The sequence below is a fragment of the Condylura cristata genome, unplaced genomic scaffold (genome assembly GCF_000260355.1).
Source record: "Condylura cristata isolate star-nosed mole 26May11 unplaced genomic scaffold, ConCri1.0 scaffold00002, whole genome shotgun sequence".
Taxonomy (NCBI): Eukaryota; Metazoa; Chordata; class Mammalia; order Eulipotyphla; family Talpidae; genus Condylura; species Condylura cristata.
The window spans coordinates 71,953,851-71,973,739 of NW_004567103.1; the positions used below are offsets into that span (position 1 = coordinate 71,953,851).

The 19,889-nt window shown below is 36.0% G+C and overlaps 1 protein-coding gene across 4 annotated transcripts in view; it reads right to left on the bottom strand.

The window, feature by feature from the left end:
* Positions 1-19,889, bottom strand: part of THSD7B (thrombospondin, type I, domain containing 7B) — a 792,320-nt gene that overhangs the window by 338,422 nt on the left and 434,009 nt on the right. For 3 of the 4 annotated variants that reach the window (XM_012728237.1, XM_012728251.1, XM_012728242.1), the window contains one exon: positions 13,169-13,284. The exons of the other annotated variant lie outside the window; for it this stretch is intronic. In XM_012728237.1, coding sequence (XP_012583691.1) covers positions 13,169-13,284 — 116 coding nt within the window. The remainder of the gene's footprint in view (positions 1-13,168; positions 13,285-19,889) is intronic. 4 annotated transcript variants of the gene reach the window in all.

Below are 19,889 nucleotides of genomic sequence, written 5' to 3' on the forward strand. Positions count from 1 at the left end.
GTGCAATTGGTTAAAGCACAATATAAAACTAGCTGCAGCCGCTTCAGCACAAGCTTGATCCCCCACCCAGGAGGTGACCAGCTTGGCACTGCAGACTTTTACTGTCTCATCTGCTGCTCCTCTCAGCAGTGCACTTCGTCAATCTGCCAGTTCTACTCCCTACTAGGTCTCTGGTGAATCCTGTCACCACCCCTGCTCCTCTGACCTGTACCCAAGTTCTGTATGCATAAATAAATAAATCTTAAAAAAAAATAGAGCAATAGAGGAGAATTACATCCATTAGAGGGATGAGCTGCTACTATTCAAAGCATCCTGTGCTGTTGCTAACTTAAAGTCCTCACACTGAGGACTTTTAAAACTGAGCACTAGCCTGGAGAACGAGGTACACAGAATTAAGGCACAGTTAGGAAGTATATCACTAGAGAGCTGTAGGATGAAGAGGGAAGAGTGGTGATTGCTTACTAGAGGTATAGAGTAATTTGGTGGATTTCAAAACAAGGCAATATGTTGCTGTTAACAGTTAATATTATCTTACCACCAAGACAAACAAATTAAAGTTTGGAGTACAATCCTCCATGCAAATGACAAAACGGGTATGTATCAGATAAAATGGATTTCCAACTTAGAAAGGTAATAAAAATTAGAGGTGGATTTTAATTTATAATTAAGGGTCTGGCACATCAATAAGAAACAACTATGTATATGTACCACATTTTGGGTACATGTACATGAAGAGATTAATAGTAGAACTAAAGGGAGACGTTGGCAACAACACTAGGGGCTACTGACACTCTGCTTACAACTATGGACATTTCAACAAGGCAGAGAATAAGTAAGGAAACAATAGCCTTAAGTAAAAAGCTAGACTAAGTAGGTTTAACAGGTATTTGAATAAAAAAAAACCCCAAACAACTGCATATACCCTTTACCTCACTTTAAACTGTATAGTAACAGTAATTAAACACCCTTGTATTGCAATATAAACAGATACATGGATCAATGGAACAAAACAGAACACTTACAAATAAGTCCATATATATGTCAATATTTAACTCATGATAAAGGAGCCATGAACATACAAAGGGAAGAAGAGTCCTTTTAATGATTGGTACTAGGAATAAAGTTGGATCACTCTCTAACTCTATGCACAAAAATAAATTCAAAATGGATTAAAGACTTAAATATAAAACATGCAACAATAAAATATGTAGAAGAAAACACTGGTGATGCATTTTATGACACAGTAATTATTTAAGACATTCAATATTATTTTTGAAATGTTTTAAATTTTAATAAGTATTTAAAGTTTCAGATGGCAATTAAATACTGTACAGGAGACAAAAATGTATCAGGAAATCCTAGGAAATATGTGTGGCGGGTGCAGGATTGAGGGATGTTATAATTTTATTATTTTTATCATTTATATATGTATTTAAATTTTTTTTTTACATTTTCTTTCTTTTCTCAGGTGCAGCCTTCACAGAGTTTTCTCCACCAGTTCCCCTATGCACCATCACCACAGTCCCTTGTGCTCTCCATCCCTTGTTTTGACCCCTCTTTCTCGTTCTCCCTAGCAGAATGCCTCCACTTTATAGTTGTCTGTTTTTGTTTTGCAATGGTTATTATTTTTTCCCTAATTCTTATTTGGTTCCCCTATCTTCCTCCTATAAGTGAAACCATCCGATATTTTTTCTTTCTCCTCCTGACTTATTTCACTGAGCATTATCCCTTCTAGCTCCATCCATGTTGCTGCAAAAGGCATGAGTTTATCTTTTTTGATTGCTAATTTTAAACTTCAAAATCCTCAGTGAGGAGGTAATATTTGAGTGAGATCACGATAGAAGGGAGTTATCCATAAAATATCTAAGGGAAAAGAAGTGTAAGCAGAGTGAATACTATGCAAATGTGCAGAGTCAAATTCCAGAAATGGTTATGAATCACAATGTGTATCAGGAAGCAAAGGGAATATTGGGGATGAGTTCAGTGTCTCCACATTGAAAATGCATCAGACTTCTTTCTAATATAAATAGAACAAGCATTTAAATATTTAAAGTGTAAATATTTCCAAAAAGAAATATAAGCTAATATCTTTATATCTTTAGGATAGTAAAGAAATGAAAATAATAAAGCAAATGATTGATAAGCTCACCCACATTAGTAGTAAGCATTTGTACTACATGGATGAAACGAGCAATGTCTAATTTCCAGAATGTAATCTTCAAAACAATAAGAAAACAGTCCACACATTTAACATGCTTTGTTCACTTGTCAAATGAGTTACACAGAATAGCTCAATCTTCACAGCAACCATAAGACACAGTGACTTGTCATCCCCATGTTGTCAGTCAGAGAATGAAGACAACTACATTTTATATCTGGCAAGTGGTAGAGGAGGTTAAAACTCAAATGATCGGGTTAAGAATATATCTTCTTATCTGATCCACTGCCTGTCACCAAATTATACCTCATTTATTCTTAATCTCTCCTTTCCTTGAACATTCTCATCTGAGTGCAAGAAGTGTGATCCAATAACATGATCTCTGTTAATGTGTTTTAACCATTGAAGATGGCAACTATAACCAGGAAACAAAACTCCAAGTCAGTTAGTATCCTGATCTTCAGAGAAAGCCAGAAAGGACCAGAACCAGGACCAGTGTCCTGGCACATGTTCTGTGCAAGTTCAAAAGGACCCAAGAGAAATGGCTGTATAGGGATAACGTAAAGATTGTAACCCTCTAGAAAGTCTTCACAGTTTTTGAGCAAGGCTCACATTTTCATCTTTCACTGGTTTCTGCAAATTACATTGCTAGCCAGCATAATAACAAATAGTAATGTGAAGGACTAGTGTAATCGCTCAGTCTTTGGGATTAGTGTACATAGAAATACAGCTCAAGAGTGGTGCTAGCAAGAGTTTGTGCCACCTTGCATTTCTGATAGTTGCTTACTGTTTATGTTTCTGTTCTAGCACTTAAATCCCCTGAGATAGTCATCCAGTATATAAACTCCATAGGATGAGCAATGATCTCAGTACACACTAGGTCATGAAAACATGCTTTTAAGCAGTTGAGCTATGGTAATTTACAAGCTCATCTATAATTCAAATTGTTAGTTTCAAGAACACAAATCATTCTCATTTCCAGATGATTGAAAGACCTCATAATTTCTCTACTGGTTTATCAGATTGTGTAACCTTATAATTTTATGTACTATATAACTTATAAAACACAAGTCAGATGTTATCACACCCATGCTTAAAATTCAAATTGTTGACCATAATTCCAGATCATGCCCAAACTCCTTTAGTTGCAAAAATCTCTTTATGAATATGATTCTGCATATATCTCTAGCATTATTTCTTATCACTCTCCATATGTATTATGAATCCCAAGCAAATGAGCTGCCTGCAATGCATTTAATTAAAATATATTCTTGTCTCTTGCATTGCCAAACCTCTGCATACCCATTCATTCTTCTACCTGTAAGTTACTTCCGCCATGTGTTTACTTGAAAATTCCTGATACGGGCCCTCCCTGGTGGTACAACATGTTACAGCACAGCACTATGAAACTATCCACAGCCACTGAAGCACAAGTTCAGTACTGGGCAAGGGTGGGTAACCTACATGACACAGCAGACCTCTCCCGACCCACGCACTGTTCCCCTCAGCAGTGTATTTCAGTCTGCATGGTGTGTTCCCTATTCTGTCTGTGGTGAATTCTCTCACCCTCTGCACCTCTGACCTGTACCCCAGTCCTTATATGCATAAATAAATAAATCTTAAAAAAAAAGAAAATTCCTGATCTACCAAATCTCATACACTTTGACAAAATAGCTAGTTCAATACACCCTCTTTTTTGACTCTGTAGTAACCTGTTCTCCCTCTTGTTATAGAAAAACATGTGTACTTCCTGGAATTGTTTATTAAAAATATACTTGATTAAAGTAACTTCACCTTGTTCATATTAATATCATTAACATTTGGTACAAAAATTGGTATGAAGTAAGTCCTAAAAAATGTTTTCTAAATGAAAGACACATGAATCCATTATTGTGTACTCAGTTCAGATTTTGGCACTTACTTTGTGGCAGGCACTATTCAATGTATTTAAAGCAAAGGACAAAATATAGACCTGCTTTCTAGGTGCGAGAATGGTATGTAGAATAAGGAAAATTTCACAGAGTCATGAGTAAGAGGAGAGTGGGGAAAAGGAGATTTCTAGTAAAATTGTTAGAAAAAGACTTTTGGAGTAAGACTTTTAAACTGAAAATAAAATGTTGATCAAAAGTCACCCATGCAAAGGGCAGGGAGAAAAACATTGTAGAGGAAAGGAACAGCAAGTAAAAGTCTACACATGATGAACCAAGCTTGGTCAGAGAAAGAAAGTGCAGCTAGAGGAAAGTATAGGAAGCTGTGGAGGATGAACTTGTTCCACCAACTTGCATAAAAACAAAACCAAAGTGAAGTTCTCTGCTGATCCCTTTCAGGGGCAGGGAGATGCCCTTCCACTGACTTCATTGTTCCTGGGCTTTCCACCAACATCACCTTCTCCTTTGGAAAGAATGAGTGACATCTAAATTTTGGCTTTGGGAGAAGACAATGAGCGTGTGTTGCTCTCCTTTCTCTCTCCTCTTCTTTGAGATACACCTTCTTGGGGGTGAATGTAGCTTCTCATCTGCAACCAGCCCTGCCAATTAAGTTCTTAGGTATCCTACTGTAGCCCAGTAGTCAAACCTGTCTCATTCTAGGTATAAGAATTAGCTATTATTTTCTTCCTCTTCTGCTTCGACTCTCCATTTTTTTCTGAATGTGGGTGGGAAACAGTATGGCCGTGGGGAGACAGAATTCCTCAATGTCTGTTTCTGTATTTGTGTATGAATATGTTGGTCATGTAACTTTTTATTTAACATCCAGTGCAATGTCATAAAATATGTATTTAGAAAGCTATTATTGTGATAGAGAAAGTCTCTCTGTCTTTTCTCTGTCTCTCACTCTCCTTTTCTTCAAATGCATATACACATACTCCTAAGTACTTCTGTTGTTAAATTTAATGACTTTATGGTTTGAGCTTAAGTATTCATGCATCCTAAACTCAGTTAAGAGAGATGAAATATGAAACAGAGGACTAGGAGGAAAGTATTACTTAATGATCAGCTACTTCTAATCACTTCATTAAGGATAAGAAAGCCCTAGGTACTAAGTATTCCTACAGACACTGAATGCCACACTATGCCAAAGAAGAGCATATAGACCGCAGAGAGGTTAACTAAATTTCGAAACATAAAAGTAAGAAATGGCAACATCAAGAGTCTACCACACGTTTTTTAGGTTTTTTAGATTCAAAGGCTAAGCTCTTTCCACTCCATATAAACACATTTGAGAGCACTCAAGACAGAATATAAATAGTGCCAGATTGAATAAGCATTATAGTCATTTTGCAATAGAGGACATTGTTGGATTAGATTAGAAATTAACACAACAGCTCTCCTGGGTGGGGCAACAGGTTAAAACACAGCATAATGAAGCTGTCCAGAGTCACTGCAGCACAACTTCCATCCCTGGCCAGGGAGGTGACCCACATGGCATGACAGACCTCTCTTGACCTACCTACCACTCCCATCAGCAGTGTTTTTCACTCAATCTGCCTTTTCAGCTCCCCACTCTGTCTCTGGTGAATCTCCTCACCCTCTGCACCTCTGGCCTGTACCCTACTTCTTGTTTGCATAAAAATAAATAATCTTTAAAAAAGAAAAGAAATGAATACACCTCCCATAGAAATTGTCACCACATATATGCAGTCTACTTTCCTATTTTGAATATAATCTATAAGATATCTACTGAAGTTATGATAAGCATAACTTAATTATCAGAGTAAATTAAATTTAACTTGAAAAGATCTCAAATGGGAGAGACTATCATTCCTCACATACATATTTGGGGATATTTTGCTTCTTGTCATATAAACATGTTATTCAGTAGATATGGTATATGAACCACCTCTATGAAGCAATGTAATTCTGAAGGAATTTCAAGAGATGATCACAGTACCTGAAGATGATTTTTTAAATGGTGTTTATCTAAATCATAAACAATCTACTTCATTTTGAACATAAATTTAGTATTGTCTCAATTTGTTATCAGATATAGCTGAGTAGTCTTAAAAAATCTAGAATTGCAAGCTGACATACAATATATGTAACATGCACCTCCACATTTAACTATAGGCATCACTATGAAAAACAAATTGAACAGTTTGTAAATTTCTCATAGTATTAATTAATACAGTAAGTCAAAGTCCTCTACATATCTAATTTAAAATCATGTAGAAATTGGACCAAAGCCAAAGAATTGCAAAATAATTAGTTAAAAATGATTATTTGATAAACTTAATGTATCACCCCAACTAAATCAAAACTAGTTAATTCTATTTCATCATAGAAAATGAACTGAAAGTCTAAAGAAAAAAACTAACTAAAATGGTTACCTTGGTTTCTGAATGGTAACTCATTTACCTATACTTGCAAATAAGGATTATGTTGTCTTGCACTGTATTGTCTACAGAGAATTCCACAGACACGAGAAAGAATCCAGCCTGAAATAAACTCATTTTGATAATATTCACATTGAAAGGAACACCACAGATAATAATAAATTTTTACAGATATCTGTGTGAATCACAGGATTTATTTATGATAATGAAACTTGACTACTGAATGGAGATTAATAATACTTTAAGGCAACTATCAAATTCAAGCTAAGAAGATGTAACCTTGGCTCTTAGGGATAAAGGTCCAAATTCCATGAATTGAATCTACATTTGTTTGTTAACTTTTTGCATTTATTGGATTTTGCTTGGTATATTTGTTTATTTTCAAAGACAACTAAGACAACTTAAGCTTGTGACAGACTGTGATAGGAGTGAAAGCTTAGGCATTTTGATAAGAATTCAAGTACAAACAGAATGACTGAAGATTTGTTTCTTTGAAGTAAACTATCTGGCCCAGATCATGCTCAGGGTGAAAGTTTTCTCTCTCTTCCCAGAAGCTTCTACACAAAAGTCTTTTTTATTCTACTGCATTTATAGTCCCAGGAGCTTCATTTTCCTTATCTATATTTCCACCTAAATTACAACAGCTCTCTTCCCAAACTGAATCTCTGAAATGAAAATGAGATGGACCCCTGCATCAGAGACAAGGCAGTGAGCTTTGACACTCCTTTACCTGTATGGTTCAGCACCTGAAGGTGCAGTGAATACAAAAGAAAGGAATGCATCAGGTTCTCAATTCTCTACCCTGGTGCTGAGCTGAGGCTTGCTGGAGAGGTCAGCATCTCTCCAGGAACAAGCCGTGTACCTGCCTGAGGGGAATGCTCTCTCCCTGCAGCCTCCTTGCACCACTAACCCTGGTCCTATCCAGATGGGTCCTGACTAGATGAAGCTGATCTGAGGCTGCAGAGTGATAAGGACAGAACCTGGCACAAGCTGAGCCATCACACTCTCTTTCTTTGTAAGCTGAATAAAGAATCCCAAAAGAAGTTTCTGTCAATACCAAGTGGCTCACTTAAAATGTTTTGTAGAGTTGAGACTGGAATAGTCATTCTGGGTCTCCACATTTGCTACATATGAGATTTTCTGAGGAAGCCCATTAGAAGGGGCAAGAGGGAGATATGCACAAAGCTGTACAGAGGACCCTTAATTCCTATTTGCATTCCTGGTTTTCAAAATGCTCACATGGATTTTTTTTTCCCCTTATTTTTTGACACCTGTTATAACTATGCTAGAAACCCCTTGTCACTGAACGTAGCTTAAAGACAAGACTGGAGATTCTCGAAAGACAGAAATAGATTTGATTAGAATATTATATTAAATGTAAATTACCTATTTCTTAAAGAAACCATTGGTTAAGGGTTAAAATAATTATTTCTCCAGTCCATGGTTCTCAAAATTTAACGTGTCTAAGAATGACTAAGGTGATTTATTAAAAAATAGAGATTTTGAGGCCCTAGTCTTGGCTTCAAAATCAGAATCTCTGAGGGTTTTAACAAATATCCCAGGTAATTCTGGGTTGGAATTCTATAGATCATACTTTCAGAAACCTATATAACGTATAGGTATAGATAACATACAGGTATATATAACCTATATAATGTATAGGGTATAATTTTGTATCCAACATTACACCCCTTGCTGTATTTCCTGCAGGCAAATTTATCTCAGTTGAAATGTGACATTCCAGTAAGAAATGCCTTTTAGGAACCAGCAAGTGAACAGACCTTGCTTCCAATAATAAACTTATATAATTTCATGAAAAATAACAGTAAAAAAATAGACTGACAAATGCGTAAATTAAGTAATAGAGACCAATAAGATGGTGCTAAATTTCATGAAAAGAAATACATGACAGAGGCCCTCCCTGGTGGCACAGCAAGTCAAAGCACAGCACTACGAAGCTAAAGCCACCTCCTCAAGAGTTTGATCCCTGCCTGCCCTGGAGGTGACCACATGGCACAGGAGACCTCTCCTGACACGCCTGCTGCTCCCCTCAGCAGTGTATTTCATCAATCTGCCTGTTCTGCTCCCCACTCTGTCTCTGGTGAATCCTCTCAATGCCCCTGCACCTCTGGCCTGTACCCCAGTTCTGTATGCACAAATAAATAAATCTTTAAAAAAAAATGGAAGGAAAAAATTAGAAGAAAGAAATAAAAACTTTTTTTTTTTTTTTTTGCCTATCACATGAGAGAAAGTGTGTTTCATGCATTTTATCAGCAGAACTCCTCAGGTTAGCAGGGCTGTAACATCTAGAAGCACAAGTGTTTGCTATAACTCTAATTAAATTTTCAGGAATATTTATTGAGTACTAAGTAGTGATCACTAAGTAGTGATCTATGGTCTTTAAATTATAGACTAGAGGGAGAAAGTCACACCCAATGGAGTCTGTTAATATCGTGACTTCGTTCAAGTGAAAGCAAAATTTATAAGAACAGGAATTATTTGTGCAGAAGATGCTGAGCTCATTTAATCAGTCATTCAGCAAAAAGTGCTGAATGTCCCTCATGTGGCGACATTGCACTGATCACAGGAAGTTCACTAATGAAATCAGAAGACTCTTGCCCTCTAAATTGTATCATTCATCCAAGAAGTATACAGACTTGGAAACAAGTACCATAGTACCAGTATGTGGAAGACTAACAACAAACTTTTAAGGGAAAGACAGAATCTCAACCCAATAAATCTAACTTGAGCATTCATACCCTAACCACTATGCTATACTACCTAGACATTGAACTAATATTACTATCTTTGAAATAGGAAACCACAAGTAAACACTCCACAAGTTTGGCATACGTGCAAAGGATACAACCAAATATATATATTTTTTTCCTAACAATTCTCACAGTTTTCTGTTGACGTTTCTTTAAGCATGAACACTAACCTTGTTTCTGAAATGAAAGGTAAAGGAGTTCTGTCAAACTTTAATTACTGAGACTGACAAATAACCATTAGTTCCAGGACTTCTGCAAAATTACAGGAAGAACTATGAATATGCCATATTTTATCTTCCAGTTAATATCATTAAATGATGACATACTTCTCCCAGCAGTGAAAGTAGTGCATGTATCTAGGAACTACTACAAATCAATTCACTGGGAGGGAAGGGAAGCAATGGTGATAAAGATAGGAGTGACCATGAGTTGATGATTGTACTTGATGATGGGTACACAAGAGTACATACTAAAAATAAATGATATTGTATATTAATATTATATTAATTTACATACCTATAAATCCATATAATAAAATGCTGGCAATATAAAGTGAGTCTATATAAAAGCAGCCTGCAAGAAATCTTGGAAAATAGTTACTGATTTATGACACAAAACTCAAAACACTGGGCATGATGGTATATAAGCAGTAGCTACAAAATACCCAGTACATCTATTAATTGTTTCCTACAGTTGTTTGAAATGTATGTAAAGTCATCTGGAAAAATATAATGCAATCAAGGAGTGTTTTCACCTCCTCCACTTAAAAATAAATGACAGAATATGTAGAGTAATGTATGGAGAATTTTAATATTCCAAATGCCCCTCTAACAGTAATAGATTCTCAGTAAGGTGGGGGTAAGGTGAGTCTCCAAGTATCTCTTCATTGAAAACACTCCATACGTGGCCCTCCCTGGTGGCGCAGCGGGTTAAAGCACAGCACAAAGAAGCCTAAGCCACTTCCTAATGAGTTCGATCTCCGCCTGCCCCGGAGGTGACCACATGGCATGGCAGACCTCTCCTGGCCCACCCGCTGCTCCCCTCAGCAGTGTACTTTGTCGATCTGCCTGTTCTGCTCCCCACTCTGTCTCTGGTGAATCCTCTCACCCTCCGCATCTCTGGCCTGTACCCCAGTTCTGTACAAATAAATAAATAAATCTTAAAAAAAAAAAAAAACTCCATAGGACTGAGAACCTCTACAATAAGTAAATCTTTGAATTAAGCAAACATGCATTGGATACTTCAAGCAGATATCAGCTGCCTTGCAATAAAGTATGTTCTTTACACATACACACACACATATCCTATTTAGCACATGCAGAAACTAAGTCCACTGTAACATAGCAGCCCTTGGAAATGAACCATGCCATCTGTCTCCAGTGTCTATGCACTTAGCCACCACATTTGACAACTCTTGAGCTGGGAAGAACATGATGAATTCAAGAAGCTGGAAGATTAGCCATATATCCAGAGCATAAGTATTGAGTATTGTTTGCTTAGATCTCTACAGTCATTTTTTTTTTTATCACAAAGAGGGAAGTAAATCACCATTCAGAGGTAACTTGTTACAACTCAAATTTTTGGGGGACAATCCCATAGCTATTGAATCAGAATTTATCACCATGGAGCTGAAAACCTGCATTTTAATAATGCTTTCAGGTCACTAAGAAGCAATAAAGATTGAGAACCATAGGTTTATATGATATTTCCTCCAATAATCTTCCTTTCCTCATCCCAACCAATTAACCTATGGTTATTTAATAATATATTGGCCCCAAGGTACAGACTAAATATAAAGTTAAATAGGATTGATGTGGAAAACTGGAAGAAATATGAAAATTGAATTGTTATTCCTTCAGGTCCCCTGGCTGGTAGGCTGTGAAAAGAATTATCTAGGCTTGAAATATAGGAAGCAAAAAGAGACTACAGAGGCCCAAAACTATTTTCATTATAATGAAAACTGTTTGAGTAACTAATTGCATTGCTGGAAATTGAAGTAAAATTTTCACTTGCTGGAACAGAAATTGTTTGACATGCTTAAAATTCCTTCACCCTTAGTCAGTGGTAGAAGACATGAATAGCAGGGAACTTTCTGGAGTATAGAAAAGTAGTGGCTAGTCATTAAAGCAACTGGTTCAGCCACGATAATATACCTGCTGGTGTTAGGGGAACTTGAGAGCTCCAACATCAAAAGTTGGTTGCCATCACAGATTTTCTTTAATTCAGTCTTTTTCTTTCTCATAACCACTTAACAGAGGAATTATGCTAATCTCTCATGGGAAATACACTTTTTAACAAACTGAACCTTAATTAAACTCCATCATCATAGACTATTGTATCTTCCTGCTTTTTCCCAAATTTGGTCTTCAAGCAATTATCATTGTTCAGGTAAATTACCATGAGAAGTCCAAAATTTAGTCTCCCAGATACTGTCTTAAAAGCAGTTCAGAATAGATCTCATAGCATTTCTATCCACTGTCTGCCTGGAAATGGAATTCCTCTAACTACTCACCAAGCTAATCCAATACACGTTATTGTCATTCAGAGAAATAACTTTTGGAGAGTTCTGGAAATAGGCTGTTGTTTCTTCTCCCTCAAAAGATCAGATAAATATCCCACTGTGCTTTCAAAGCTCTTTCATATTCAGTATATTTACTTCTGATTCTATTCATATGCAAAGGTCATTGGATACTACTATACTGTGACAAAGGATTATTAAGAAGATGAAACACATAGTCACAGAAAATGCAATGCTTGTGCCCCACTACTGCAACTTAAGACATTGAGGATGACATTCAACAACAGCTATCACTACCCTTTGCCAATCACTGAGAAGCAATTTAAATGGGCAGTCAAATATATGTCAATGCTATCCCTTATATTTCTGTCACCACCAATGAAGATGTGTAAGTCAAAGAGCTTTTGAGAAGCACAGGGTTGGAATTTCCCAGAGACTTTTATACTCTCAGTGTCTTGGACAGAGCCTTTCTTTGCAGAGCTACGTGTTTCCTTCTCCCTGCTTACAGGAGGTGGTGCAGCAGCAGTGTGAGAGCTCAGGAGGCCAAAAGAAGACCAGGGATGTGTGGATGTGCCCCAAGCACTAGGATCAATGATTCTTCTGGTAGAAATTTTCTTAGATTTTCCTTTCTTATCCTGGCAATGGTTAAGATACAAAGGCCAAGACAAGAATATAAAACTTGGGGAGAGCGGCAAGTTATTATCTCTGGGTCATAGGCTGAAATGGAGCTTTGAAACTACAAGTATTTAAATCTCCACACACCCTCTGGGGAACTGCAGTAAGCATGGGGGCAGGAGAAGATGTTCGAAGAAAAAAGGGTCATTTTTACTGAAGCACTGCTACATGTTATTTTAGGACTTAGGAATTAAAGATTCTGGTTAATAACTCTCTAATATACTCAGTAATATAAAGTATAACCATTAAGAGTAAAGAAATACAAATATTCATTGTCAATTCCTATACCTGTTCTTCTTTATTTTTAATATTTCTTACCTTGTTCTTCTACAGATTTAGTAGAAATATTTAATTAAGGTCCTATATTCTAATAAAGCTGCCAGGGGTCAGGATCCAAGCACCCAGGAACCACAAAGAAATCATGAGGGATAAGGAAGCACATATGAATGACTTCAAAATGACAACAGACTTAATAAAAGATGAGTACTCTGGAATGCACACCAGTGAAATGATGAGATATAATAATTGAATATGTTTCCTGCCAAATTAGTATGAATCTGGACATTCAAGACTTCATTTACAAACTTCATCGACCCCTGTATCCAGGGTGACATGCGAATAGAAGAGTGCTCACATTCCAGTCTCACTTATTTAGCAGAGAAGAAAACCACTGGGCAATTAGGAACCAAAGCACTAAGTAAACAGCATCCCCCTACCTGGCTGGCATAAACTTGGGCAGGGTGTCCACTCACTGAAAGCTGTCACCATGCAATCTTTTCTGCATGGAAGAAGACAGGGGCGCACTGTTTCAGGCCGAGTAGATTCTGGGCATCTGTCAATGCAAAGCAACCATGTCAATGCCTCCTGGAGAAAGTTAAGTGGTTTAACATAAAACCTTAGCAGTTTAAAACAGAAAACATCGATGTTTGCTGTCCCTTTTATAGACAGGAAACAGACCCAGAGAGTGAAGCTACTTACCCCAGGGCTCAGAGCCAAAGGCAGAGCTCAAATCAGTCTTCAGTTCTCTTGCCCCAGAGACAAAAGTACTTTTTGTGAGGCTAAGAAAAATAATCTATGAAACTAATAAAAGACAAATGCCAAGCAAGTGTCTCCCATCAGTATCAATTACAATAACATTCCATTTGTTTTCAAAACAAGATAGTCTGGCATATTATTTTTTCACAAATGTTTTTCATTTAATATAGTATATTAAAACAGTGATATCTTAAAGGAGGAGGAAGAAAATACAAGGAATTAGAGGGATATACAAAGAAAAAAAGTCATTGGTGACTACTTTGAAATAATACATATCTTTGATAATTAACAGAATTTTATAATATTTCAGTAATTGGTAAATGTTTCTTTAGAACATGGTGATTGATGACTTGAAGTAAGCAAGATATACCAGACTTAAAGAAGAAATATACTAACTACAATAACCAAAAGCAACATTTCTGATTGTTAATTTAGTGTTCACACTTTGTGAATGAAGTAATATAATCAATGGATTCATAGTTAGTCATTAGAACTAAAGTCTCAGAAAAATGGTAAATAAATGTGTTTTGTATATTTTTATGAGTACAGAGGGATAAAAATCTGTATCTTTTAAAACAATAATATGAAGAAAAGACAAACAGAAAAGCACTCTGCAGCATATATTTGGGCTTCAAATTTTGTTATATTTAAGTTTCTCATAAAGCACAGAGATGCAAAAGCCCGAACTCTGGAGTTAGATAATCAGTGCTGAGTTATAGATTTTGCTTACATTCTTTCCTTTTCTCTTTTTCTTTTCTTTTCTTTTTTTTTTTTTTTTTTAATGACAGCAGTGAGGCAACATAATAATTTTCTGATGCTAAACTATGGAGGTGCTCAATACTAAAACATTTGAGAAATTTTATACTAAAAAAAGAACAAAACACTATCACCTATCTATCAAGTTCAAAAAGACAACAAATAGACATTTTGTAAAAGAGAGTAAAAGAGGATGGAAATAAAATTAAGAAGGAAGAAATGAACAATAAATGCAGAGCTGAAAGGCTCAAAATTCAGATGAAAAGTCCACAGACTGTATATAAAATGACTAGCATATAGACACAGCACACTGCAAATCAAGAAGAGGAAGAGATTAATGTTGGTCAAGAGTGAAAAAGAAGAAAAGCAGGTTATCTAAATGGGTGAAGAGTCTGATAGACAGCAGATCTCACAAATGAATACAATTATTAATGAAAATGTTTTCTTAGTTGTAAAACTTTAGGAACAACTCATAGGCAAAACATCGACAACTAAATTTGCTGCAGAATTACTGTGCATATTTTCCTTGACACTATGTGCTAAAGACAGCATGAACAAATTGAAAAAGAATAGAGAGAGAGAGAGAAAGAAATAGGGGAGATTTAGGTGTTCACATCCAACAAAGCAGAACACCATTCTTAAATACAGTAAGATTTAAAGATCTCAATTATTAATATAAGTACTAAAGTAAACAACCAACAGACCAAGAACATGAGAGCTAAAAGAAGACTTACTATAAATGGACTGTGAGGTTTATTGCTTTCATGAGAGGTAATCAGGGTATGGGCATTTTAAACTGATACAGAGGATGATATGTAAATACATTATTTAGAATCGTTGCATAAAAATCAGAAAGGGAAGAAAGACAAGAAAGTCCACTTGCACTTGCTGGAGTGACATGAAGACAAAGTGGAGCTAAATAATAAGCCATGGAGTGGTTGCCAGTGTCTGGGGAGGAGTTTCTGAAAACAGAGATGTCCACAAGCCTTCTCATTAATATATATTAAACATCTTCTTGTGTATTATATGGATTTGTGAGCCATGTATAGTCTTTACCCAATGAAAATGGAGAGAGAGAAAGGGTGTAAAGAAAGCAACTGTTACAAAGTGGTTGTGTTTGGGAAAATGAAACGGAGTAAGAGATGTGACTGCCCTGTTACTTTTCATCAGCAGCACCTCTGTATTATTTTACTTCTACCATGAAGCATGAAATACTTCAATAAAAATAAATTAAAATGACAAATGTATATACTCATAGAAAAAAGCTGCTAAATAAATTATGCAAGACATCATTAATTTTCCTTAATAGACACTAAAAACTGTCTATAGAATAGATCAATTCAGTGAAAATAATAAGAGAGAGCCTTTATGAAGACACGGTGTTATTTAAACAAGCTACTCTGGTAAGGAAAATTTATGTCATACTTCACTAGGGAGCAAAAAACACTAAAATCATTCCCAAGTCCTTGATTCATACTCTGAGGTCTACTAAAATTAAATTGATGTGCCATTTATTCTAACTCCTCTCCAAACTCTCCAGTTAGAAGGCTGGAAATGAAGTACAACTTGAGTAATTCTGATTTCCTGTGTGCTCAGAGAGGTGTGCTGAAGGAGCCACATCACCCTGGCACTCACTCACCATTCACAAAATATTGTGGTGTCTGAAAAATCATGACTCGTTTTTGCACAGAAAACAGAAAAAAATACATCATGACTTTCCAACCAACCAATGAGTTTTAAAATATTTTGCTAGACTCCAGGCTTTCTGGAGAGTGTGGCTTACACTGCAGGGTCTCGCTTCACTTCCATGAGAAGTGGGTGTAATCTCTGTAGGGAACTGATACTCTTCACTGGTTTTGGCTTTTATTAGCAGCACTCATATAATGTCAACTCTCCATAAAAGGGCACACACTTTCTATCTGTGTGTTCTACCCTAAGTCCACAAGAGAAAAACAGGATCACTCCTCAATGGCAGAGATCAAGTTCAGATTATATTGCTTTCATAGAGGCTATGAACTGAAAGCTTTTCTGAATGTGATTTTTGATGTGAGATGAGCCAAATATACTCTTGTCTGTGACACTGTCTTTTTCTTCATTTCTTCTGCCAATAAGGTAGATTTGATCCATAGGGGTTCAGCTTTCTCTTCCTTTCGAGTTACTCTCAATATCCCTGCAAGGATCATCACATTACCAATTTTCATAAATTTTCTCAGCCTTCAAATATATCTTCTTTGACCATTAGTAACCTATGTGCCCTCCATTTCTGAAAATGATAGGGTTTATTTTCTGTACCATAGTATTGTCTCGATTGGAAAGAAGCTTTTGACATGTTTTGTGTTGCAGTTTTGGTGTGTCTATGTGGGTGGAAGTGGACATACATTAATCCTGAAGGCCTTGATGGTAGAATCCCATTTTACATTATATCTTAAAAGTGACATAGCTTAGCTTGGTGCAAATATTTAGCAAGAGTAAGCATTGTATGTCATTGGAGTTTGAAGACAAACAAATCCCTGGTGATATTAGGCTAATTTATCTGGCTATTTATCAAGAACATTTGAAGTCTTAAAACCCAGGCACACATAGATTCCCTTTTCAATTGGTAAACAAAATTTCAATTGGTAAACAAAATGCAGGACTTGCCTTTTTTATAATTTATATTTCCCACTTTCCCATCACATTCCTATCCTAGATAGGTAGCGCTCTCAATAAAAGGATGAATGCATTTCATTTCCACAAATATATTTTCCTGGACATGCACTGGGATATTCTATAATGACTATCTCTTGGTCTACCTGAAGGGATCAGTTCCTCATAGGCACTGTGCTGAAATGCATCAAATTGAGCTACAAAGACCTACCATTTTCCAGTTATACCTCTGTAATCAGGAGGCAGGCATGCAATGCTCTATCTCCAATCAGGAACTGACATGCCATCCATTCAGCTAACTTTTAAGCACAAATATTTAAATGGAGCTATGTGCACTGTATCTCACAAACTGTCAGGTGGCTCCACGTTAATGGCAAAAACTGCCTTATCAGGAACTTTGGATGACTTTGAATTGGGTGTTTCTTTATTTTTTTTTAATATCTATTGTATTTATACACTGCAGCTGAAAAAGAAAAAGACATTGAATAGTGAAACAAAACCAAACAAACCCCCAGAAACAGCCCAACAAGTTTTCATTTCTGTTTCAGTTGCACCCTAGCTAGCTCTCATTTTCTGGTACCATCAGTTCTATAACCCACACAAAGGTACATTCTGACCCTTAAAATTCCATGGAAACTCAAACACCAACCCAGGGAAGCAAGAATTTGCAAGGCTCTTTCCCCTCTCAGTGAGGTGGGTTTAGAGGTATAAGACATGATAACCCTCCCATTCCATGGAGGCCAACCTCTTTCTCTCTACCATTTTGTAACAGGATAGTTTCTTCTCTCCTGTTTTAGCCCTTTTCCACCCACTTGAAGGGTTTCACAAATGGCAGGGAATCTGTTTCCACCTCAACAGCTGTCACATGTGAAAAAAACAAAAAAAATGTGTGTGCTTGAAAGGGCGAAGCAAACGATGTAGATTACTACAAATAATCTCCCTCTTACACTCTGCTTCACTGGACACTAGATATTATTTTCTTAATTCAATTAACCTCATTAACCTCAAGAATATTAACTGGCTTTACTAAAGTGAATTCAGACTCTCATATCTAGTAGGATTATTTAGAGACATACAATAAGAATTAAAGCGAGGCTATTAAGTCTCCAGCCTCATTAACAGTGCAAAAAGGAATTAGTAGTGCCTCTATATATGTGTGTGTGTATTAAGGAAAACATCTGTGCAATTTTTTTTTCTGTGTTGGTAAATCAAGCAAAACCAGAGATTATTCACTGTAATAACTTTTTAGTCTCGTTTATGTAAATTTTCAAACAAATGCATATTCATTTGTAAATTATGCTTTAATTATAAATGTTGAATCCTGTAGTTTTTTTCAATCACAAAATATAGTTAAAATTTGTGTATGCTGATGTGTTCAGAGAATTATAAGAAATAATTCATATTATGATAATAAAGAGGGAAAAGAAAACTATATATCATGTAATTTTTCATATCTAAGTAGACTTTTAAAAAGTGATGACAATTTATTCAGTAGGCGTCAATCTCATTTTAATGTCCTTTGCTAAGAAATAAACAAATAATAACAAGTAGATCTTTCCTATTGTGATTCAAAGTTGAAACATTATTGGAATGAAGAAAACCAGACTTCAGAAATGCTAATTTCTCACACTGCAATAAAGACTAACAGCTGCATTTTATACTGAGTTTAATTCTATATATGTCTTATTTATTCTTATTTGTATAGACAAGTTAATATTTCATCCTTTTCCAGCAATTGAAAAATTTACATCATAAAACTAAACATTATCAAGGTTATAATCCTTCTCAAGCTGAAAAGAGTGCTCCTGCCTGATTAATACCTTCATTAGTCTTTTGGGATCTTACTATAACATCATGAATTATATTATCACTTGCAGATATTATCATTCATGCTTGGCTATACTTCTCATTGACTGGATGAATCCACATGTTGTTATGTATACCAGGTGAGTTGAAAACATTTACAGCTTAAGTTGATATTCCAAAAAATATCATAAGCAATGTAGAGTTGGATGTTAAAGCAGAGATAACATTTATGAGTTACAAAGGGCAAAGGTTATATTTAGGATATGCTCATTACTCTCATGACAGACAAACTGCCAACATTACTCAAGGTAGATGAATTTATTTTAATGCTATTTTACATTTGTGTATTTTATGTCTATTTAATGTTATTTTACATCCCTGCTGGTGGTTTGACAGTACAGAATTTCCCAGCAGGAGAGTAACTGTAGACCTCCCACCAATAGTTCTTCACCACAGTCCATTGTATTCTCTCCACTCTCCCCCTAATTTCTCTCCTCCCCCACTCACACTGAGATATAAGTGGTGAAATTGTAAGGGTTGGTTTTAAAGTTTGCTTTTCTCTAATCCTTTGTTTGTTTGTTTTTCTGTATTCCACACATATGTGACACTATCCTACATTTATCTTTCTCCTTCTGGCTTGTTTCATTTAGTATAAGCCCTTCCAGTTCTATCTATGTTGTTGTAAATGGCAACAATTTATTTATTTATTTATTTTTGATTGCCAAGTATTTCATTGTAGACATATACCACATCTTCTTGATCCACTTGTCTGCTTTGGGACACTTTGATTATTTCCATATCTTAGTTATTGTAAGTAGTGCCTTTATAAGTTTGGGAGTACAGGTTTTCTTTCAGAGATTCGTGTTTTTATATTTTTGGGATAGATACCTAAGTTTGTGGTTTCTGGGTCACAGGGAAGATCCATTTTTAGTCTTTTGAGAAAACTCCACACTTCTTTCCAGAGGGACTGAATCAGTCCATAATCCCACCAACAAAGTAAGAGGTTTCCTTTTTCTCCTCACCCTTGTCAGCACTCATCACTCATTTCTTTTTTTTTTTCTTTAAGATTTATTTATTTGTGCATACAGAACTGTGGTACAGAAAACTCCACACTTCTTTCCAGAGGGACTGAATCAGTCCATAATCCCACCAACAAAGTAAGAGGTTTCCTTTTTCTCCTCACCCTTGTCAGCA